General features: G+C 41.1%; 1 protein-coding gene across 7 annotated transcripts in view; it reads right to left on the reverse strand.

Moving 5' to 3' along the window:
• Positions 1-24872, reverse strand: part of kcnt2b (potassium sodium-activated channel subfamily T member 2b) — a 35996-nt gene that overhangs the window by 7896 nt on the left and 3228 nt on the right. For 2 of the 7 annotated variants that reach the window (XM_020610325.1, XM_020610323.1), the window contains exons 2-18: positions 15398-15477; positions 14512-14614; positions 14154-14216; positions 13426-13474; positions 12954-13013; positions 12214-12288; positions 12007-12090; positions 11508-11602; positions 10659-10839; positions 8137-8301; positions 7216-7352; positions 6534-6597; positions 5294-5402; positions 1737-1845; positions 1540-1596; positions 137-289; positions 1-53 (exon numbers count right to left, since the gene is read on the reverse strand). The exon at positions 1-53 is cut by the window's left edge and continues 192 nt beyond it. In XM_020610325.1, the coding sequence (XP_020465981.1) occupies positions 1-53; positions 137-289; positions 1540-1596; positions 1737-1845; positions 5294-5402; positions 6534-6597; positions 7216-7352; positions 8137-8301; positions 10659-10839; positions 11508-11602; positions 12007-12090; positions 12214-12288; positions 12954-13013; positions 13426-13474; positions 14154-14216; positions 14512-14614; positions 15398-15477 (1637 nt within the window). Of the gene's footprint in view, positions 54-136; positions 290-1539; positions 1597-1736; positions 1846-5293; positions 5403-6533; positions 6598-7215; positions 7353-8136; positions 8302-10658; positions 10840-11507; positions 11603-12006; positions 12091-12213; positions 12289-12549; positions 12639-12953; positions 13014-13425; positions 13475-14153; positions 14217-14511; positions 14615-15397; positions 15478-24872 lie in introns of those variants that run through there. The other 5 variants (XM_020610327.1, XM_020610326.1, XM_020610329.1 and 2 more) reach the window with 5 other exon arrangements.

Raw genomic sequence — 24872 nt, forward strand, 5'->3', positions numbered from 1 at the left:
GCAGGATGTTTGTAGTGTCCAGTCTGCGTCCTCCAATCAGGCACACTCCGTACCTGCAGCCACACAGACGAGGTCAGTTCTGAATTGTGAAGGTTGGTGCACCTTCATCTCTTGGCTTTTTCACATTATTACTTACTTTTTGTGAGCATGAAATGAGGCAAAGGTGAAACTCTTGCCCTGGTATTCTCCAAAGAATTTACTTTCCTCCAGGCGGATGTGATGCACCTCGTTGGCTGAGCAGCGCCGGTAGGTTCGGTGCCATTGGTCCGCTGAGCATGCACTGCCTTCCCTGAGACAGAAAAAAGGAATGATTGGCCATGTTGGGAAAGACTGACCTTTAAAATATATAACACAAAGTACCAGGGCCACATCAGAAGATTTTCCACTTGAAGTTGCAGAGGTAACATCTTACATCTGTGTTAGTGCTGCTGATCAATACTTCATCAGCACAGGGATGTTGGCAAGGACATCCAGCCTGTCTGAGCAATAGATCCCTGATGCGCACATTCACACCATTAAGTGGACAACATTTTTTCAGGGGGGAATATGGCTTTAGACGCACAGAATAAAGAGGTGATAACAGGAAGCAGGGTTGTGGGGGCAGTGTGGATGTAGGAGGCCTGCGACAAAGACTGCATTATATAAACAAGTGTTATAGCAAGTTTGCAGTTTACAGGAACTAAGTGCAAGGCAGGGAAGGAGGACAAATCCTAGTCATGTAGCATTGTCACAGCCAATAAACCAAATGGCATCAAGTCCATATATAGAAGCATACTTATGAAACACTGTGCTTTTAACTGTCGAACCAAAAGACACTAGTTCAAACTGTATTTTTACATATAAATGTCTGCATTTTTAAAATTCCTATTCATTACTGAAAATATACATATACAAACATGAATAAAAAGACTCCCTTAAGTAACAGAAGCCATTAGTAATGTGGATTAGGCTGCTGTTTGTGTTGTATCTGATTTCTCACGTTACTTCAGGAATGATAGCTGGTTTATGTTATGTGTCCGTACCCTTCTGTTTACATTAGTATCACAGAGTGGATTTAGGATGAGTAAAAAAAAAAAAAAAGATGCATTATCACTGGTGGACATTATATTTGACCAAAATAACAAAAAAAGTTATGTAAATGAAATCAGACTTTAGGTACAGGTATTTTTCTGCTATCATGTCGTAACAAAAAAACATCTTTGTGTATTGAACAGTTTGCTCAGCTAACATGCTGGTACTCGCTGCAATCATGTCTGCATAAAGAGGGACTGAGCAAGTAAATAAACAAGTTAAACTTGTGAATGAAACACTAAACCAAACAAGACACACTACAGATTTGTGTAAAGTTTCAGAAACATGGTGTGCAGTGTGTAGCTGCTGCCATTTTAAACGTAGTATGCAACATAGTTTACAAAATCTCCACACAGATCACATGGCACAGCATCCCAACTATGGAAATTGATAAAAGATTTGGATGAACATTGACCACAAATGTAGCTTAAAATTCCTGGGTGTGAATACAGATAAGATGCATCCTACCTGTTGAGGGCTTGAAAGGCTCCTACACGTTGTTTGAAGGCCTCTTGGTATGCTGTTCTGAAAACAAACAAGCCAAAAAAGTGAGGCAAGAAGAAGCTCAGCTCTGCACATTATATCTAATGTATATTTTGACTCAGACTGTACTGTGATCAATTAAAGAGAAGCGGAATAGGGAGAAAGAAACTGAGAGAACTCACTGTCCTCTGGAGGAGTGGATCAATAGAGTGATGAGTGTCGAGGTACCAGGGCACACACAGTTTAAAGCCAGCATGGCGTACTTAAACTCCTCTTCACACACCACATGATCTGAAAGACATAGAAACCAAGAGAGACAAAACAGCTGAGGTCACCCATACCTTGGCAAAACACAAACACTCGCAGCGCTGCAAGAAGGTTTCAACTCTGAACTCTCTGTACACATCAGTGAATACAAATGTGCTGTTGAAAAAGAATTTCCAAGCCTCAGTCAGTGTGTGGGGGTGACTGAGGGACAAAGAAATGTATAGAGTTTTTTTTTTCTTGGTTATGAAATCCCTCTTCATTTATCCAGGTGTGATGACCTAAGATCTCTAATTTACTCACAGTGATACTTAGTGATGCAGAGAGTAAACAGGACTTCAGATGTGCTGCAGTAATTTTTTATAGGTTATTTTTGAGTAACCTTTTATGTTATACATGCTCCCACAGCCCAAGGTAACATCTCCAAACTCAGACAGACAACACAGATAACATGCTTTCCATTTTACTTATGAAATTATGTTAGTGTGGCTCTGTACTTACACAACCAAATATGTCACTATTTTATGTTTGGAAATGTCTAAATGGCACTTGATGTTTGTCTAACACGACAGCTGTGCCAAAAATGCTCCGTGACTCCTCCTTACCCCGTTTACACACATTCCCTGTTTACTCCGATGGGAGAAATTTTATGGCGTCGCTGTAGCCCACGGCTCGGTTTTTGGGGCCAGCGACCCTTGTTGGCCTTATTGAACCATCACACACTCACATCATCGAACACTTTGACCAAACCCAACTGAGCAAACGTAGCTGACAGTTTCTCATCTACCCGTTCCCACACAGGAAAAACTGAGCAATTAATGGTGTAATTCTGGATTGCATTTTCTTCAGCGATGAGCAAACGGGCATACTAGGGCTGTCTTGTCTGCCAACAATATTGAGCTAGGTTCTAAAAGCACAATATATGCTCTGTATTAGGAGATAATTGGTGACAAACGTCAGACCCTGGTATGACCTCAATCAACTGCCAGACTGAGTAACAGGAGGCCAGCTGAGAAGCAGTTTGTAATAAATTAGTCAGGTCTGTGTGCCTGAAGCTGAGCAGGTGAGGCACATGACAATTAAGATGGATGGCTGTGGACACTGTGCTGAATGTTATTTTGGCTCTGAACAGTGCATCATAATGCAGCTCACACACAAACAGACACAGTAGCCTCTTGGTATTCAGCTTGTGAATTTCTTTCAAAGCGGAAGCTTTAACAGAGCAGTGGGCATCTGAAGCCTGCAGGGGAAAAGACAAAAACACTGGTGTTTTATCTGTGTAGCTCCAGCATTCATTATTGCTGCACACACATGCCACTCTCTATCGCTCTCTCTCTCTCTCACACACACATATACCTAACTCTGAAAGCAGCCAAAGGAGGCACACACCAAACTGCATCTTTTTTCCCCAATATTCATTGCCCTTCTTGTGCCTCTTTTCTCCACTGGGATCCCTTCACTTCCCACCTTCTTCTCTGCTTACCCTCCACCACAGCCCTCCATTCTGCCCTCTATCCTTCAGCACAAGAAACAAATTCAGAGAGAAACAAATTACCGGCCTTGACACATTGTGCATACACACACACTTTCTTTTTATGTTGCCCTCACTTAGATCAAGTCTGGGCTTTGGACCCATCTCTTCAGGGTGTGTGTTGTTTTCTATCACAGACTGATATTAAAGGCGTAATCCCTGTGTGTGTATATTTGTGTGCAGATGTGGTTATTTGCACCCTTTGGAGAGTACAATCACGACCTGACCACGGGTCCACGGTTAAGCTAATTAAATCAGTAGGCCATTATTGTTTGTATGAGTGAGCTGCTCTCCGCTCTGTGGGGTTACAATGAGCTGAGCTCAGGAGACCGACTGGCTATTGTTGTTCAAAACATAAACTGAGGAGATAATCAATCGACACTCTGTACCCAGTTCTGTTTGGTTACTGTAACACCTCAGGGTTTCCTGCCTCACTGCAGCATCATACCGATCTTTTCTAATGAACGCCAAACTGTTATTAAGCTATTCCTGTGGACCAAATTAAATCCTCTATCTCTTGCTCATTAATGCCTCCCACACTAGCACTTAGTGAGTATATTCCAAGTAGTGTCAAAACATGGCATCTGTACTTATAGTAATGCACAAGTGACAGGCAGCATTGTGATTTTATCTCCACATCTACTGATGATGACTTCAGGATTAGAAGGACATTTTAGTCAACTAACTATAAACTTTCCTTTGTTCAAACTCATATTTCAAGTGCTTTAAAGGGTACTTTACTTTTCACTGTAGACCTACAGTGCAGTTTCTAGTCAGCACTGAATGTCTGTCAACAAGTCTTCTAACCGACCCACATGGTCATTTGTCCCATCCCTCTCACAGGAGTATCCCTTGGCAGGCGGAATTGCAAGAACTCCACCGACACCGAAAACAATATACAGTATATTGTACCGGCAAGATTTATGGATTTCTGTTGTCATGGAAACAGTCATAAACACACAGTTCCGATGGCAAGCTTTCAGTACTCCGTTGTCTTGAACCCTGTCATAAATATGCCTTTATGATTATGAAAGTGTTATGGTTTTGTTACGGCTCACAGACTATTTGCTAGATTTAGGAACAAACACTACTTGTTTGGGTGAAAAAGACACGTTACATGCAGGAACTAGACACAGCTCGTCCCGGGGGAAAGTCCTGTGTTTATAGGCAAATGAGAAATCCTTGTTGGGTGAGCTCGTCTGTCAGGTTAGTGCAGCAGCAGAACTCAGAAGGGGATTTTCTTTGATAAAGAAGCCAAGTGAAAAGTTCATCATTCATAGCGACAGCTGGGATGAAGGCGGCGAGCTCGAATTGAGTTTGTCCTCTCCCTGGCTGTAGGCAGAGACATGTATAAGAGAGAGGAAAGGGTGAGAAAGAACGTTTGGTTCTTCTTCTTTCTCTCAAAGATGATTGATTGGTGTCTTCTGTTGAGCAGGAGAAGAAGGGAAGCTCTCCAAAGACTCACTGAAACCCTCAGAAAGCTTACAGCCAAGACAAACCAATCTGTCCTGCACTTTTTTAGAACTAGGAGGACAGGGAGCTCAGCTGCTGCAAAGACATGCTGATAGAAGCAACATTTTTAAAGGCTTTCAAATCAGACAAACTCAGGTAGAATTTGATCTGACAGCTGATGACAGACGCTAGAAATAAGGTGCAGACAGGATAGCTCAGTTATCTATCTCATTGTAATGCAACCAAGCAGCAGAAAAATAAAAATGCTTACTTAACCATTCATCTTTTACATTGTTATGCATTATACCCAGTGACAACACGAATTCTGTCACAGACTGCACAAAAACCACCTGTCAAATTAAGCCTGGAAGATCATTTTTAGTTGGTGTCATCCCATAAGTTCCTGCATCCTGATGTACTCAAATAACAGCATCCAAACAAGACACACACACTTTCACTGCCAGTGTTTTTGATTTCATACTAACTGCCCACCTGCAAATTTGACGTGAAACTTGTTCTCTGGCTTCAGAATTTGGACATACAAGGGGCAATTTGGAGCGAAGTCTTTCACAGCCCAGGCTCGAAGGATGGTCTGATGATCCTGAGGAAATTGGAGACGGAGATGAGTGAGATGGATAGAGTGAAAACAATAGAGGGATAGAGGAAAAGAATGACAAAGCAAGAAAGAGCAGTAGAAACTGATCATTAGCAGCATGAGATTGCAATTCCTCTCCAAACCACTGGCTGCACAGATCAATGGAGTGGCCCTTGTAGCAGTTCAGAGCAATGCAATCCTGTTATCTTTCTATGGAGAGGTATTCAAAGCTAGACAAAACATGTGCTGTGGCTATGGAGAACCGAGTAAAAGTTTTGTTGAATTAAACGGACTATTCAAATCCAGTCAAAAGAAAATCAAGACAAAAACTCTCTGCATGTGTGCAGCCCTGCTGTGAGCTAATAGACTAACAGAGCTAACGCTAACACGCCAATGTCTAGCAATGTTTACCACATTCACCATTTTACTTTAGTGCATTAGCATGTTAACATTAGCACTAAACACAAGGTACACCTAAGGCTGATGGTATGATTAGTTCCACAGGTATTTGGTTATAAATCATAGCATTGAATAAATTGGAGCTTATCGTCTAGTGATGGTTGTACTAGTTGTAAAATGAAAGAATCACCAACATCACAAATCATTCTGGAAGCTAAAAGCATCTTGATCAAATCAACATTTGTTGAAACTTTTAGTTTAAAAAAATCAACCTCATGGTGGCATTAGATGAAAAGTCAGGAGATTTCCAAAGTTGGCATCCTCTGAGGATCATGAATACGTTCACAGGGATTATTCCAATAGTTGTTGAGGTATTTAAGTCTGGACCAAGACTGTTAAACACAGATTTATCAACTCACTATCATAGTATCCACTGCTGCAGTGTAACACCCCACTAATAAAGTTCACAGTTTTCTTTATTTCCCACATATGCCAGTGTATAGCTGCTTATTAATGTCACATCTGTTTCTTTTGCTCTCTGTTATGCTAGTGCACTGGGCTAAATCCACTTATATCAACTGATGCTTTAATTAGTTTTTATGAAGCAATGATCTGGGGAAAAAAACAATTCACTCCAGGAAAATACTAAAAGCAAAATTGTGGTAATTTGTTTAAAAAAATGTTTTTAAAGCAGGTGAGACCACTTAATATGGATGTTGTGCAGTGTGAGAAACGTACAGCGGCTATGCGATCCACTTCAAAGCGGTTGCTGAGGATAAAGCAGGCCTCAGCATCGTCCATCCTGCAAAAGGTTAGTAGTGCATGTGGCCACGGGAGCAAGACGGGTAGATAAAAGAAAGGGAGGGAGAGACAATTGGGGAAGCAGTGATGAGAGAAGACAGGGGAAGAAGGGTGATGTCATGTTACTGAGTCAGAGGACAAAAGAGGAAAAAAAGGACAAGAGTACAACAAACGAACAGTGTCTTTCAAGCCGATGCCATTTATGGATGAGATAGTAGGAGGCGAGGAGACAGGGAGATTAAATAAACAGGCGTTTGCTGCTTTTGTTTCCCCGTCACCAAGCTCGCCTAAGGTGCTGTGGCTGTATCGTGAGAGGCCCGGGGGTAAACAATAAGCACTCTGACTCAAATCGTAATTGCAGCTGTTACTTCAAGACTTTAGGTACTTACTGTAAGTATTAATCATGAGCTCCAGCTTTGACACATGAGGCCTTTCATTTCAAGATGTTTTAATTCAGGTATTTTCAGGGGTTTTTGGGCAATCATGCTGGGCCATTAATAGTTTTACTAGATTTCATATGAGAGTTTATACTAAACTAAATAGAATATTGTTATACTGAGTGGACAATGTTTTAAAGCTAGCTTCTTAAATGCTCTTGCGTTTTATCACAATGACTCACTTGGCCCTCATTAGATCTTGGTCTTTGAGGGCTGACCCCTGTAGGTAGATGACTCTCTGGGCCCACAGAGGGACATGAAGGACCCTCCTAACCTGCACATCCATCTCTGCTGGGCACAGGATCACCACATAGTAGTCCTGCACACACAAACACACACAGTTGGTAACTGAACAGAGACTAACTACAAGAAAGACATAACATCTAATCTCAACCTGAAAACATACTTGGCCAATAAAAGTGATTATCATTATTATCAAGCAGTGTCATAATATTTATTTATTTAATAAACGAACACTGCATTTCCACAGAAGTGAACTGACAGTGAGTCAGATTAGACTGGACTGATTTTTATCTTCTTGCAATACAATAGCTGCATGAAACTCTAGTAAACACATTATGTGTGAGTCCATGTGACTTACAGTAACAAAATAAAGCAAAGTAAATGCACATTAACATGCAGGTTCTGTCTATGACTGTCATTATCTATGAAGAATTTTTATTCATAGCATGTTGGTAAGTAGAAAGTGAGAGGGAACAGGAGTTTTGATGTAGCAATGATTTTTCATCTAAAAGTCTTCATCATTACATTTTTTTTAACTTGAGCTATTAAATCAAATTGTCTCTATAACCATACATCCAAACCCTGCTCCCTAAAGTAGTCTTTTCATACAGTCTCTGTTGAGGATAAATTCTAAATGACCCCCTCCACAGAACACTCTGTTGTTATTAAAATAAAAGTGCACACATGTATGTACTCTCAAGCAAACACACACGTCATCAACATGAATAAAATAATGGTTTGTTTCATGCTATGGGTGAATTAACCTGTCTGGCTCCTGTAGAAGAATACAGACAACAAATACACACAAACATGAGACACCCAAACACCACTAAGTCCTACTAAAAACCATTTGGTGAGACCTGTAGTCGGGGGTGAGCGAAGAACTCATTCAGGAAGTCCATGAGGAGGTCGATCTTGAGACAGCTGACACACAGCACCACGTGTTTCTCTGTCTGCGCCCTGTAGCGGCTGTAGTTCCCCCCCGCCTTCTGCCGCTCCATCCCCAGAAAGGCCAGCTGCTCAAACTGCATTCAGAAGGACATCCATCACATTCAACCGATGGAAATTGGATTAAGTTAGCTGGAATACAGGGAGGAGCCAGGTGGTATATGAAACAAAAACAATGTCTTGTACTGTATAGTGTTTCTGTTTGATTAGGGAGAGTGTTTGGGGGAATTAAGATAAGTGGAGATTTGGTTCAGGATGTGGCTAAATGTAATGTGATAGCAGCGATTAACAGGGGAAGGTAAATTAGACTGCAAAGCTTTTTTAATGTGCTGGGAGAGCTGAGTGCATGGTCGAATGGTGAAAAGTCTTTTAATTTTATAGACTGAGATGCAGGAAAGAGTCCATCTTATACAGATTTTTGCTAAAAACTTGTTTTATATTGCTGAAAAAGATGCTGATCACTGCATGTCCTCTTCCAACAGACAAGGCACAAAGAAGTTTTCAGTAATTAAAAAGGGAAAGAACAAAACTGCACCAAACATATAAATGAGCTTATGCTTAAACGACAGCTTGGTTTTGTTATTAGTGGAATTTTTAAAATCATATTTCCCCCAATTATTACTATCAAGGATTTAATCCTGGATTAAGAATGAAATGCTCATAAAACCCATAAACAATCAGCCCTAGCTACAGTTTAAACTTCAGTCAGTGGCAGAGGCTACTCAGATCATTCTGCTTACGACTGTCTTCACATTAACACTAAAGGGTAAAGCTCATTTCTAAGCAGAAACAAGTGCAGGTCCCCAAATATCCAAACTATCCTTTTCATATAATGGCTCTGAGTCTATTGTCAGTCATAGTGCACAAATTTCCCTAATTTCCAATGATTCCTCCCCAAAGAATCTTCTTGATTTAATTGACATGAAGTCATTACTTAACAAGTGATGAGTTGAGGTACTGAACCCTCTGCTCAGGAGCAACAGCAGCAGCAGCAATGCTTCTAAACACACAGCATGTCAAAAGAATTCAATAGACATAGCTCATTTATGTCCTGGATGTCATCATTTTCCCACAAATTAAGTTGATTCATTTTGTCAAGAGATGTTTTTTCAGTAGTTTTGTAGTGTGCTGTGCTCAGGTACAGGAAAACCAAAAGGGATAGCATTAAGAAATAGATATTAGGTGAATCCTGAATCTGTTGCTCTCCTGTGTGGCCTGGAGACTGGCCACGGCAGGACTCAAACAGACACACACATACACACACAGGGTGGGGTTTGGAGTTTGGGCTAAGGGGAGCCAGTTTTGAAATGTCAAGGGGTATTTATGGATGAAAGATGGGGCGAGGGAGTGGGGAGAATGAAATGTTGGTGATGCACAGATTGCCATTGTTTTATGACTTGGCTCATGAAAGTTCAGCAAAAGCATCTTCACAGCCGATGAAAAACAAAAGAGAACAGTCTGTGTTCAAAGGCTAGTTGATCAGGCGTGTGTAGGATGTAGCCCTACACCTACTGCTTATGTGACACAATAAAAAAAGAAATGTAGGGTCATCACAAAATAAATCCAATTTACAACAAAATAAGACTTGTCAGTAAACACAATCATTTGTGAATTGTTCAGCAGAATGTGAAGTGCTGCCTAGAGAGACCTTTCTCTCACTGCAGGTACAGCCACACACATGAAGGAAATTCCTCCTGTTTAGCAGTTTCACATCTTTTTGAGAGACACACATTTGCATCAGCTACCTCAGGGGTAAAAGGTTTACACAAATATGAGGAACAACCATTAAGAGAAAGTGAAACTGATATGTTTGTCAAGGTGTTTTTTTCAGACCTGGCACAGTTTTTGTAAGAGTGGTAATGGTTCCTCTTCTCTGTCGTGAGCTTCCCTCTGTGGACCAGCTAAATGACAGGAGAGGGATCTGGGGAACTGAGCGGGTAAGGAAGGCACTCTGCTGTTTTCTGGATAAAAATAGTGCTGTAAATCTATGTAGGATGCAATGAGTCATCATATTATTGTGCCAGGGGGAAATACAAGAATTATTAGTCTTAACGGACAAAACCTTTTGTAATGACTTTAGCATGGAGAACAATTTGGTATTTGCGGGGTTTTAAAATAATCCCATTTGTTAATTTAGGAACGATTTTACTGGTCCCTCTGAAGGCCAGCCTTAGTTTATTTGAGATTATTGTACCTCCACATAAACTGGACGGCACTGCTGTTGAATGCTCCAAAAGTCAAAATGAGTTAAATGGGTTTTAGCCTCCAGGGTTTCTCTAAGCAACAAGTCAATAAATTCACTTTTAGAGCTTTGTGTTATACATAGAAATCTTGTTTCTTGCACTGCATTACACTCACACTTTGCAACTAATCATATCTATTTTTTTGCTACTTGTCAGTGATTGTATTAAAGGTTGTGACCGTTGTTTCCTACCTGAATGGGAAGCACAATGAGTGCTACGAAGATCATAATAACCACCAGGAGCTGTGAGGGCCAGATCCGAGGGGTGACATCTCCAAAGCCCACTGTGGAGAAGGTGACCACGCAGAAGTACAGCGAGTCAAACAGGGTCAGGTTGTTGCCTGCTCGTTCGAGGTGCTGGATACCGCAGATGCTGATTGAGGTCGGCAGGGAGGGGAATATAAAACAGAGCAAGTAAGGAAAAAGAAGTGAGCATCACTGAGAAAAAGACCCCACTGGGTGAAGTATAGAAGCCTTAAGGAACCATTATGCCAAGAGCTACAGTATCTTTCACACCTGTGCATACAGTCCATGTGTGATTTTCTATGTGTGGACATGGGGGTGGAAATGTACAATTGTGTATATACAGTAGGTTTGCAAGTGAAAGCTGTGCATATTATTGTGATCCTTAAGGGACAGATGAATCAACAGGCAAATGTCAACCATGAAATGGTCACAGAGCTCTGTGAGTAGGATCTTCTGGATTAGCTCAGGCTTTCACACCAGATATGTAGTGAGCTGACACATCCTCCACTGCGCTGAAGCAATCACCAGTTGTCATTTCAGAGCACTATCACGCTCTCATGGTTACCAATTACCTTTCTGCTCGCTGTCTTTCTTTCTCTTGGCTCCAGGAGCAGCGTTTTCTCTTCTGTTAGTTTCGTTCTCTACATATATTGCACCTTTGCTTGTCCATTTCTTTCTGTCCAAGCCTATGACAACCTTCACTTCCTGTCCAGCCTTCATTCAATACCTCTCTTTTCTCTCTTTCCCCTCCTTGTTACCCCCTTTCAATTCTGTGACAGCAATAAGGATACCCACCATGTAAACATGAGACACACCAGTGTGCTGATGAGTATCACCACCTGGTTAAACATGGCTGAGTGTGTCCTCTGGATCGCCCTGTGGAGATCATTCTGCAGACAGACAGACACACAGACAGAAAGATATGACTAAATGTATAGAAATGAAAAGAAATGCAGTTGATGAATACTGGGAAACACTGGATCAAGTATAATTTAAAAAGGAGATAAAAATGGTGCTGGACTATACAGAACAGAAAGCAAGCTTACTTAGCTGGGTGCGATAAAGTATATATAGGTGAAAAATGTTAAAAACTTAATTATCAAAGGAGGTTTGCAGGTGTAAATGTTTGGTGATGGCTCTGTCTTCATGGTAGAGTGTTTAAGATAAAACTGCTGCACTTAAATGTCAGAAACAGAGAGGGGCAACTGTCTGCTGACAAAATTACATAACAGAGATGGATGTTGAGATTGTGGGTAATGAAAAAAACGGGATAAGGAAGTAATGCTGCACTCACTATCATGTTCTCCAAAGCGTGTTTGGCCAGCCAGCAATTGAGAAATACAGGGATGAAGAGATTTCTGAGAGAGGGCAAAATCACCTGCAAAGAAGAGAAAGTGTCAGTCTGCTTGGTCTCATTGCTTTAATGTGTCTGATGGCCAAAAACAACAAATAGTTGCCTGAGATACTCTGTGTTGTCGGTAATGCCTATTTGTCTACTCACAGTGATCATGAAGGGAATGGCGCTGATCATCTCCAGAATGAAGGGGACACGTAATACTTGCTCCCAAATGTTGCCCTGGAAACACAAACCACATGCAGGGGTCAGGAAACCTCATTGTCATGGCGACCTTAGGGGCTTATCACATAACAGGCCCAACTGCAATGAGCTGACCAGCTTTTGCACCATAAAACAGATTGGGATGTATAACAGTCAAACAAATATCTTATGCAATTTGATAGAAAAAGCAGCATTACTCAGTTTCCACTAAGCTTTGCTGTTAAGTTAAGATGTCAGTCATGGCTGCTTTTATGTGTGTGTCGCCTGCATATGGCTGACCTGAATCTGACTAGTGTAGGTGGACAAGCACAGGGTATGCCCACAGGAATCAGTCAGCTCTAAATGCTAAGGCCCTCTAGCCTCCAGAGTAATCTGCAGAGAGACCACTTCATAGGCTTATAGTGTCAAGTACATCAAAGGCAGGGCAATCCGTTGATGGATCAGCCACCCACTGCAGCAACACAGGGGCCTCCCCTATAGTGTTTCTGATGTGTCAGTAACAGGACAGTGCTGAGGAAACCTCAAGGCCCAGCAAGGTGCTTTACGAATGCAACAGCAAAGAAGCAGCGTCAAGGGAGAAAAGAAAATGTTGGCCTAGGAGCAGGAGCACACAGAGGAGTGCAAAGTGGACAAGCACCCCACTCAAGCATGTCACATGCATCCATGACCCCCTCGCAACTTACCTTGTAACTCAGATACACAAGCAACATAGTTTCAGAAAAGCTGATGAAAGCCACAAGCACCTGCAAAAAGAGAGAGAGGGAGAGGATGAGAGAGCCACAGAGGAGTTGTGTAGTCAGCGAGAGAAAAATTAAGAGTTGCGTAGATGAAAGAAGAGAGTGTGGGAGGAAACAGTAGGCGTACTAATGACTGAGCTTCATAGGGGACAGGTTTAAGTGAAACAAAAGACGGCCTGGTGTCTGATTGTGTAGATATATGCATGTGTAATCATACGCTAAGTGTACATACATGTCAAGTACAATGATCTGTTTTCATGTATTCAAGTCCTGGAATGGGTTTGAAATTAAATGCCCATAAACCAGTGAAAAAAATGCAGGCATTTTGCTGTGCACATGTGTGTGCATTCATGTATGTAGACATGTGTGTAAATAAACGGAGGCCCTGTTTACACAGGAGAGTAGTGAGCAATCTGACCTGCAGTGCCCACAGCGGTAGAGGCCTATCCACCCAGATGATCAGTTTCCTACAGAACAGTAGAAAGAGAAAAACTGAAAATAGAGGAGAGAGATGTGGCAAAGAAAGCCCAAAACTAGACAGGGGCTGCTAAAACAGACAGTGTATTAAAATTCGTCTCTGCCCAACAAATGACACTCAGCAGGGACCATGAATTCAACTATGATCTTCACATAATCAAATGGAAATGTACTCTTATTGGGAAAGAAAGCCATTTTTCCCAGAGACACCCTGAGGCTTATCGTGGTTGCTTGCCTGCCTGTGCTCTGATTTGGTCCTAAGGCCCATCCCTTCCCTGAGCTCACTCTGTTAGGCTCCTTATTCATTTGGAGCCAGAGCTTAGCCAGTGTCACCAGCCACCAATTAGATCAATAGGTCCCTGAGCAGGAGACACGACATAGCCTCAGGGTCATGTACGCTTCCAGGTTTTTGCTCCCTCTCTCTCTACTTTTGTATATCACATACTTTATCTCCACTAGATGCTGTTGATTAGACTGCACAAGCACTACGTACACGTTATGTCAACAGCTAGTCCATAGAGTTGGACTGTGACAAATGAATGTGGATCTGCAGTGCTTAGTGTCAGCATTGTGAATTGCATCAGTCACATGAAGCTGCACTGACTGCACTATGCAATGTTTCTGACCAGGCCGAAGCCATCATTCCAAATTAGAGACTTGTATGCTTACCAGTCAAACTCACTCGTGGGACGAGCTGATGTGTTTTGTTTGGTGCAGTTTACGCCGCTTACACTGCAGGGAGGGAGCACACACACACACAAAAAAAACTGCAGTGAATGTGACTTCTAGTCCAGGTCCTCTCACCAAAACTGAACAAGCCCTTTGCTGAGTCCAAATATTGGTTTACTTTCCTGCACCCTCCCCTGTTATCTGGCCATAATCTCATATCCAGTCCTTTTATAGGACACTCTGTAAACATTCTTATCTCATCTATTCCCCTGGTGCACTTGTTCCTGCTATCAGGCCTCCACACTCACACAAACTTTGTTTCACCTCATTAGGCCCCTGTTATCACCATTTCACTCACCAGTCCTGTTTTTCCCCTTTTGGGTCGTCCAGTAGCACTCTGACAATGTAAAGGAGACAGCTCAGCACTTTCAGAGCGAAGTTAAACATCCGCACCCGCAGACCTGTAACGCAAAAATAAGATAACTGGTTTTTAAAAATAAATAGCAGGAGCTGAATTTATGAAGATATACTTTTCTTCATTTTTAAATAATTGAAAATGCTTTTTTTTAACATTCTCCATATATGACTTAAAAGTGTGACACCAAATAAAGCTATGTGTTCTGTGATGTAGTGTGATTCTCTGTGCTCCTAAGAATAAAAGTATTAGAAGACACAACACAAACAGCAAAACACAGAATAGCTCAGGGGAATGAATAGCAGCTCATAAGAGATTTATCGTCACTACCAAAAAGTTTAACAGTGCGACAGATTATTCTCCAAAACATAAGTAATCACAGTTTTACAATAAAGCATGTGCAGTGGTTAAATGGTACCAGAGAATTTATATGGTATTTTATCTTGTCTGCTGAAAATGAATCTTGAATTCCTTAGTAATAAAAAACCCAACATATACACCTGTTTCTATTCCAAGCTATGGTTTTGTGAATAACAATTTTTGATTACTTTATGCACACAGGAGAAAATAAATATAAAGGCGTGATGTCCTCATAAGAGTCCACAAATAATCTAAATCACCATGCAGACATGTAAAACAGTCACACAGTGTGGACAAGCTGGTGATAAAATGGACCGCTAGAATGAGTGCATGTCACAAACTAAAAAGAAACACATTGCTTTAGAGGAAAAAAAAAAGAGCAACTCATGTGTAACCAAAACAGACAGCAGACAGCAGGAAATTCATCCAAATAATTACAGGCAGAGAAAGCATGCTACCAAACACTCACTGGATCTTTGGTTTTTGATGAAGAACAGCTTGAGGCGCTCCTTGAACGTGTTCTCATTCACATAGAACTCTACCTGCACCCTAAGAGAGGGATGGAGAAATGGGGAAAGACAGTAAGCAAGGTAGAGATAACGGGAGAAAGAAAGAGGAGAAGTACACCGGAAGTGCTGCAGGTGACTGAAGAGATAAAAATATGTATTTAGTGGATACAAGTCAAGAGACAGAAGAGAGGAAACAAGAGGGCTGGGAGAGAAAATAGAAGAAAAGTGAGGAAGGAAACATGTACAACTGGACAGGTTAGAGATAGATAGAGCAATCCTGATTATTTGAAGACCAAAAAGTATGGAAATAAGACACTGTGGTTGGCTGCATTAAAGACTAATGGGTTGTAGAGGAAATGGTGCTCCTGCTTGTCCGCCTGCCCATAGGCCCAGACAGCTGCAGTCATTCTCGTTATCTCCACTGATTAAATATAGAGCAACAAATTACTTCCCTCTGATGTTTCTGCTGAACATGGGAGGCCATAATTACTGCTCTTTCTCCCTTTTCATTCTGGTACCCTCCTGTTAGAGGGACACACTTGTACCTACTGTACACACACAGGCCTAAAGGACACATCGGCAGCAAGGTCATTAGGATTATTACACCATTCACACTCCCATCTGACATGGACATTCATGGAGAGATATTATCTGGACACTCTTCAAATGGCTCTTACATGTGTACAGACACAAAACCAGACACAGTGAAGGTGGACGTGTTTCCTGTATGACCACCGCCGGGGTGAATTCTCAGTAGCCCTCCTTTCATCCTATGGAGGAAGAGTGGATGACTCAGGTCGAGGATGAAAAACGCCAGGCTCCGCTCGCTAGTGGTGTCCTTGGAAAACACTAACAGATGAAAGAGAGGCACAACAACTGCCAGTCTATTCTCCTGTCTGCAGGAAGGTGGAAAGGAGGCAGTGTGGGTTGTGGGGTGGGTGATGGGGTGTCTTCCCAGGGTTCCAGGGTGAAGCTATACACACCATACGGTCAGTCAGACACACACAGACCAAAATAAACCCCACAGAAAGTCCCAGCAACATTGTGAAGTGGGGGTAACTCTGCCTTTTTGTTGCTATGGCAACACAAGGTTTGTTATGTTCTCCCTCCTTCTCCCATGAACAGGTGTGAGCAAACACATGCTTGTGAAGTGTGTTCAGCCACTGGAGCCGATAACCCCACTGCAACCTTTTGACAGCTCCCTGTGCTTTGAGCAACCTGCTGACAATAATGTTATTGCACACTTGATGGAAAACAGAAGAACATGCAGATCTACCCACATCTCCCCAGGCTTGCAGAAGCCCAAGGGAGCGTAATTGCACCTTTTGATTAGAAAATGACTTTGTATGAATTGTTGGTGAGATGTAATGGCCTGCAGCATTTGCAGTCATAGACGATAAGGAAGTAAGGGAAGATTTTGCGTGTAGCCTGTATGTCTGTGTGTGCGCCTGTGTAACATGTCATACCAAGCTAATGTAAGACTGCATGACTTCTTTTATGCACGAAGCCGTCAAACACTCAATACCGTGGTGGCAATAAGTACCATTATCGCTAGGTTTGAAAGTAAATATTTAGTATTAATCAGGGATGGAAAGCAACAGAATAACTGATGGTTCTTAACTAAACCTTCAAAGATCACTGTCAGGAACATACAATATTCTTGCACAAAATAAATTACAAGGTAATTAAAAAGTATAGATAATGTAATGTAATCAAGATGATTTTAATTACTTATTCAAAATAAAGGGATTGGATATCGGTAACATTACACTAGAATAAACTTTCAAAAGTCACCTTCCCAACCATCTTAAAACAAAAGCCACCCTGTCTTCAAGCACACATCTCTCTCCGCTCCTCTCTCCTCTCTCTCCATGCATTTATGCAGTATGCCACCACTACACATCATTAACTTTGTGTCTTCTCTCTCCCATAGTGTGTCCTCTCTCTCTCTCTCTCTCTCTCTCTCTCTCTCTCTCTCTCTCACTCTCACTGTACCTTTCTGCAGGTGTCCCTGGCTCTAGAGCTGTACATTTCTGATGAGCAGTCACCAGCCACATTAACCTGCCTGGTGTTTGTACGGACGCCCAGTTCTGCCAGAGATTTCTACCCTTTCAGGGAGTTTCTCCTCCCTGCTTTCACCAAGTGTTTACTCCAAGGGGACCTGTTGGGTCTTTCTCAATAATAATAATAACAATAATAATAATAATAATAATAGAAAGGTCTAGAGCTTACTCTGTAAAGTGCCCTGAGGTGTGACACTACACAAATAAAACTGAATTGAGCTGAAATGATTCCCAAATGCTAACATTAAGCTAGGTGTGTATTTAGCTGGGATTCCCACAGCTTTATGCTGCAGTCCTACTGGCTCTAATAGGATTATTGCACATGTGTTTCTGGTTAGCATTCTCATAAAAAAAAAGGTAAATGGCTTAATGCTTGCTTTCCTTCAAGTTAATGTTCTCTTTTACAACCAAATACATCAGGCAATGCACCTCCATGTCTGGCCGTGTTGTTTATTCTTTGCCAAACCTCCATTTTCTGATATTGTCTTAAGACACTTAGGGTGACATACAAGCGGAGGAAAATGGATGGATGGGTGACATAAAGTACAGCATGTTCCTATAACTAGCCACCCATGTATTTCTTCATACATCAAAATCCGTAAAGCCTCCTAGCACCCTATGAAAAGATAACTTCCCATGAGAAGTGGAGACCATTTCACCCTTAGTGTGCTTCTCTAAGCAATAGCTTTTCCACTTGAATGTGTGAAACTGGAGGAAAGGTAAAGTGGAAATATAGCCCAATAAAGAATTGAGCTGTGGGAAAGATTGAAAGTCTGGATCTTTAATCTAATGGCAGGATTGGGGAGAGAAACCCATTAAAAACTCATAAGAAGCATTACATCAAAACAAAAGCCACACAAGCCCATCACGATGATGCCTCTGGGCAATAGCCACATATCGGCCCTCAAGACCCCCCAGAAAGGATAAATAAATGATTAGATCAAAAATTGCTTTGGGACATTGTTTTCGGGAAAATAAAAACATCTCACTGGATTTAGGAATAGCCATTTGAGTGTATTGTTCAGCATTCACCATCAGAGAATAAACATGTCCCTGTCCCTCGCTCTCTTCTCTGTTCTTCATTCACAAATACAGGTTTATCAGTTGTATTATTTTGAGCCAGTCAACAAAAATTGTAATATGGGCTTCAATAAAGCAAAATCAGCAGCTTTAACAGCTGGAAACAAGAGAAACATGAAAAAGGGGGCATGACATGACATTTCAAACCCGAGCATCAGGAGAGAATTTGCATTTGTGCATTTGTATGTACACTCTGAGAGCTGAAGTGTGAAAGAGAGAGAGAGCTGAAAAAATACAGACATAAATAGACGCAGACAGATGGACAGACAAACAGACAAGGGGACATGCGGAGGAGGATCTTTGAGAGAGAAGAGAGAGCTGAACCTTGTACTCCTGCTGTGTCCACCCATGCCTGCACTCTATAATGACACAGCACTGGCCAGCTAATGACACAGTGGAGGAGACTAAAGAAACCCAAATCTATGCATGCATAGCAGCACAGCACCAGCTCACCACAACCACCACACTCAACTTAGGTAACGAGAAAAACTTGGCCAGGCAAACTGCACATGAACAGTGTTCTCTACTCTGTTTAATTAATGAAGGAAGAAAAAAAAATCTTATTTATTATTAAAAATCCAAATATGAATTATTAAAACATAAATAAGAAAACAGGGATGAATCTGACTACCCACGACTCAGCCATAAATATGGATACAAATCCAGGTAATGGGTGTGTTTCACTAGCAATGACCTGTACAAACACAAGTATAAAGAAAGAAAATGCTTGCGAACGTGACGGTTTTGGGGAAGGCCAAGGAGGTCCATGTCACTCTCAGGCACTGGTAAACCCCCAGCAGGGTCAGAAGAATAGAAAGAAAAATATTGGAATTTAAAAAAAAGGGGGGTGCAGGTCGGGGTATTATGGTGGTTTTAACGGGTTTGACTGGTGTCAGCTCCGTCTCATGAACTGTAGATAATTACATTATCTCCATAGTGTGTAACGTTATGATTTGGCAGTAAGGACAAATACCTGTCGTGGTACTTATTTCACAGCCCTTTATAAGATACAGATTACAGATTGGTAACAGCAAAGATGATTGAAAATATTTTAACCTACAGTATAAAGAGAGTGACATCAGTGCATCAAATGGAAAAACATAGCTTTTCTCTGACTACAAACCACTTTGAAGATTATTACTCAACAGACTGCATTGCTTAAGATGAATGGGTGAATAGGCCGTCCTCTGAATAAAGAGGACACAGCTTAAAGCAGACAAATAAGAGCAGGAGAAGAGGCACATAAACCGCACATCACAATGGGGCTACTCGAAGAGCTTGCCCCTAAGAGAAGCAAGCTGTATTCTGCTTCATCCTACCGATGGTCGATGAAACAGCTTGTCCCTGACCCAGATACACAGCCATCACACATATCAGTGTGTTGATGGTAGGTGAAAAAAACATTCAAACAAAAAATTAAAAATAAATAAAATCGAAAATATGTGCACAGATTCTTGCAAAAGAAAACGAACTGCCTTGTGGTAAAAGGCTATTTTTTCATCTAAGGCTGACACTGCGCCAGTTCGTGTTAACTAAATTTTCTTGAAATGAATGTCAGTTTTGTGTTAATACCACTCATCACTACCATGAAATTGATTTTAACACTCCAGCGAAACAATCAAGTATTTCATAATAACTTAATGATGACTGAGACCTTTAAAGAGTCTAGTTTTTCCTCGTGTTCGTCTGTGTGTAACCAGAGGAGAAAATCAAACGGTCTATGTCATGACCGATTTATCTACTATTTTATCTACTGTCTAAACATGTCTATTATCCTCCAGCAGTCACTCATGTTACCCCAGTAGCCTGGGCAAACAGCCATCATTTACAAGAAATGTGTAACATATCCCACAGTACATTGACTGAGAGCAAGGGTGCACCACAGCTTTTACTCAGATACATTTCCTGAACAACCTTTGGGTTCCCATGCATTAAAACCTGTCATCTATCACTGGTGGAAGTGCTCCAGCCAGTCCTCCTTCCTGCTCCCTGACGTAACCAGCCTTGCCTCATCCTTTCCTGAAATGATCATTCACTGCTTATTGATTGCAAGAGGATGTGCTGACACACTCACATACTCTGCTTTGTTTACCTGAAGGAGGAACAGAACACAACAGGTGCTTCAGTGGAAGACAGTTCCTCTTAACTGTTGAATTCACAGAAAACATCTACTTGGCCCTATTATGGGGGTTTGCACCACATTAACATAAAACATATTACTAGAAATGGTGGACAACTCTATTAAATGACATTCTATCTCCCTCTAGCTTCAGATTACATTAGTCTCAGATGCATGCAGATTTTTAACATTTGATACAATCAACATGAGAAATGAATCTGTTTCAAAGCTGTTTTAGATCCAGCGCTTTGAGAATGACATGCAGGCATAAGGAAGATTGTCTTGATTACATGTCCCTAGTGTCACTGGGCTGCTTGGGTTTCAAAGACAACTCCTGAAGTGTATTAAACTAACTCAGTTTGAGGATAGGAGGGTCAGTGATCAGTGGACTGTGTTTGTGATGCACCACAACAGCAGCTCCCTGGCCCCACTTTGATGGCATGGGGCCTTCTAGCAGCATCGAACACTGCCAGAGTCTAGAAGTGCTCAGACACATGCCAGTCAGCACCATGACCGTGTTAGTATCCACAGCAGGAAGGCTCTTCAGTGTTGAGAGGGTTAATCTAACCCAAAGCGTGGTCAGGGAATTCAATATCTAGCTTAATAAAGTCTGTAGTCACAAAATAAGCTCTGAATATAAAAGAACCATGAGTCTAGATGATCAACAGGGACACACACTGCACTGACTGTTGTCTCTACAGCCTTGGGTTATTGTTTATTAATGGTAAACAATAATAAATGAAAAACAATTCAGCTGATAAATATCCAGTGGGTATCTGTATCTTTTATTTTACAAATATGTTAGATAATCTGCACCTAGCCACAGCATGTGGAGGTTGCTGGAGTACAAAGACTCAGATTTAATAAACTCTGACTGTGTGCCCAAACCAAAGTGTCTCTGACTTTAGCCTCAGGTAATGTATTCTCTAGGCTATACACAACCTTCTCACAAACAGAGCAGCAGCTCATATCATGTATTCTTTGCAGCAAAATCCCACTCAGACTGTACATGAGCCCTTCATCCTCCCACCATGCCCTCTCAGTTGTTCTCAAACAAGACCTATCTTTAATGTCCAACTTTACTGGCACCCTTTCCCCTTTATCAGTATTAATTAGAATGTTGTTTTTAGAAGCGTTTTTTAGCCAAACCCGCTCTATGCCCCCTTTACAGATCCCTCCCTCCAAGTTCAATCAGTTCACTCCATGAGCAACTGGATGTTTCTGAGTTTAACTTCATTCTAGATGTTTATCAGCAACACTGTCTGTAGGACTGTGAGGACATGCACATGAGTCATAAAAGAAGTTACAGGGTCAGCTTCAAATCTACTAAAATCACTTGACTCTTAAAATCAGTGACTCTTCTCATCATTCACATCCTCTGTATTGCTAATAATCTTCCTCTGTGCCTGTGCTGACCCTGCAGACATGATGCATAATACATCTATGGTTCTACAGTCCTTGACACAGTTTTCTAAACTGTCTTATAAATGGTATGACTGAAACTCAAAGGAGCTTTGAAAATCTCACAAAAGGACTCCAGCATGCACCTTAGTTAAGTCAAGACAGTGGCAGGAATACTGACAATATTGATGGTTCATGCTCTGCATTGGGCTTACTAGATTAAGGCTTAAATGGAAGAATTAAGAGGAAGGCAAAGGGAGTAGGAGCATGGGGAGAAAGGATGGAGGAGTGACAGAAGATGTGGAGGCGACAACCAATAAGAGATTGTTTCAAGGACAAAAGCCTGTCATTTGCATGGTAATCCTGGACTCTGAGGAAGACTCCTGCTGAGGCTGCCTATTGTGGAGCAATGGAGACTCTGTCGTGTTTCGTTTCAATTTTAACAAATTAAAAATACAAGCTGTGTGAGCTGTGTGTGTGTTTATAGATTTTTATGAACATGCTATCACCTCTGAGAAGAAAGGCGTTTTGCCTTGAAATTTTGGAGCAGTTATCGCTGCACATTCGGTCAGAAAATGTTTTATTAAATATTCTCAACACACATAACACAATTTCATTTGTCAACAAAAAGCACTGACGATAGGAAGCTGGGAGAGTTTGGGTGAAAGACAGACACAGAAAACAAGCTTACTTTACAAATTTTACTTGGCTGAGAGAAAATTTACATAAAATAAAAAGCTAATGCTAATATCAACAACCAGCCAGGAAAGTATTCATCTGTTTCAGAGTTTAATATCAAGTTAATTTTAGGGAAAAACCAGATGGCGCCTTTGACTGGTAAAATCCTTCTCATCAGCCTGCAAAAGATCTCTATTTAATTGTTTAGTCATCTGGCATTTCCTCAAAACCAAAGCCTCTGACTCACTGCCAGAAAATATAAATAGTGTTGGTGTAAAAAGAACAGCAGCATTAAGATGCTCCTGCTTCTCTGTCTTTGTTGCTTTTCTGCAGGACACACATTCACTTACTGATCAGTTACCAGGCACAAACTTGATTAGAGTTATGGAAACTACACAGACAACGATAAGTGACTGTTGTAAACAGCCCTTCAGCAGCAGCTCTTTATTCAAATTCTGTCTTGGATGGAGGACTTGATTGACTCAGAGCAAACTGAGCCAAATTTAATTTTGGTTTACCCCTGTTTGTCAAAAAATTAAACACATCTGATGCTGGGTTGTCAGAGATAATGTCTAATATGTTTTACATGTTTTGCCAAATCTTGGAAATAGTGTCCATTTAAATTATTAAATATTTAAGAGTATACACAAAGACCAGAGCACCTCCTACCCACACTCCCAAACCTTACCAAAAAAGCAGGTAATACTGTATAAGTAGCAATAGTACGATGGTGAGGACAGGAGATCCCTGTATGTGAAATAAATTTCCAACTCAATTCCCATTTTTAAAGGTGCAGAAAATTGCCTCACCTGCCTGAGAGGCTCTCAACAGTTCCAGCAAATGTATTCCACTGAGGTATAGGAGAGCTCTTGAAATAGGAATCAGCACGGTACTGGACACACTTTAATCAGAACTAAGATGCAGAGAAGAAGAATGGAGAAGGGGGGCATCGAATGAATGCTAAAAGAGGGCAACGTATGGACAAGCACATGCACAAGCACAGTGATGTAAAATGAGAAGAGAGGATGAGGATGATAGATGAGGACAGTGTTGGGTAATGTATGTTTTCCCAGAGCAGAGTGCATCCATATGTGTCAAGGAGATATGCTATGCATACACGTGTTGACATTCTGATGTGCGAGAACGTGCATGTACTCAATACAGGCCCATACAGTCCCAAGCTATCTGTTCACCTGCACCCATTAAGAGAGGCTCTTTGGAGGCATTAGTTAAAGGCTAAGCCTAGATTAATGGGCCATGACAGAGAAACTCTGTGTGATTCAGCTGTAATTAAGCTTTCTGTCACTATCAATCACAGCTCTAGCTTTCTGTCTGATCAGTCCATTTTATATCAGCTAATAGTCCCTTGGCACTAAGATCAACATTTTAACCCCCAGGTAATCACCCTTTCTGTCTAATTGTCCATATATTGATTTTGATTTGATTTGATTTGATTTATTCTTTCAAACATGCAGAACAAATTACATCAACACACACATAATTACACAGATCCAACCAATGCTAATCCAGAATCAGTTTGTTTATACCTAGTACATGTTTGAATGGAGTAGGAAGAAGTCAGACTTATCCAGTCCTACCCCATAACATCATCTTATACAAAAAATGTCATGCATCATTGGCTGCAAGCAGTATCTCTACATAGGTGATTCTCTTCTTCACCAGACAATACACAGAAAATTTAAAACAGAGTGCTACCTTCATGCATTCTTGATTAAATCTCTTATTCTTGCATATATCTTGAATCACACATACATTTATATTTATATTTAAACTCCTCAATTCTAGTACTGTTTTTCATGTCCACACTTAAACCATTCCATAATTTGACCCCACTTATAGAAATACAAAATCTTTTTTTGGTTGTACATATAGCATGAACTTTTAGATTTAACTGACCCCTTAAATTATAATTATATCCCCCATCCCTTTCGTCAAATAACTTTTTGATTCCACCAGGTAATAAGTCGTTCCTGGCTTTATACATAAACACAGCAGTCTTATATCCCACTAAATCAAAGAATTTTAACAATTTAGACTGTATGAAAACTACCTTTGTGTGATCCCTATACCCCA

Source organism: Monopterus albus, unplaced genomic scaffold (assembly GCF_001952655.1).
Source record: "Monopterus albus unplaced genomic scaffold, M_albus_1.0 scaffold105.1, whole genome shotgun sequence".
NCBI classification, from domain to species: Eukaryota; Metazoa; Chordata; class Actinopteri; order Synbranchiformes; family Synbranchidae; genus Monopterus; species Monopterus albus.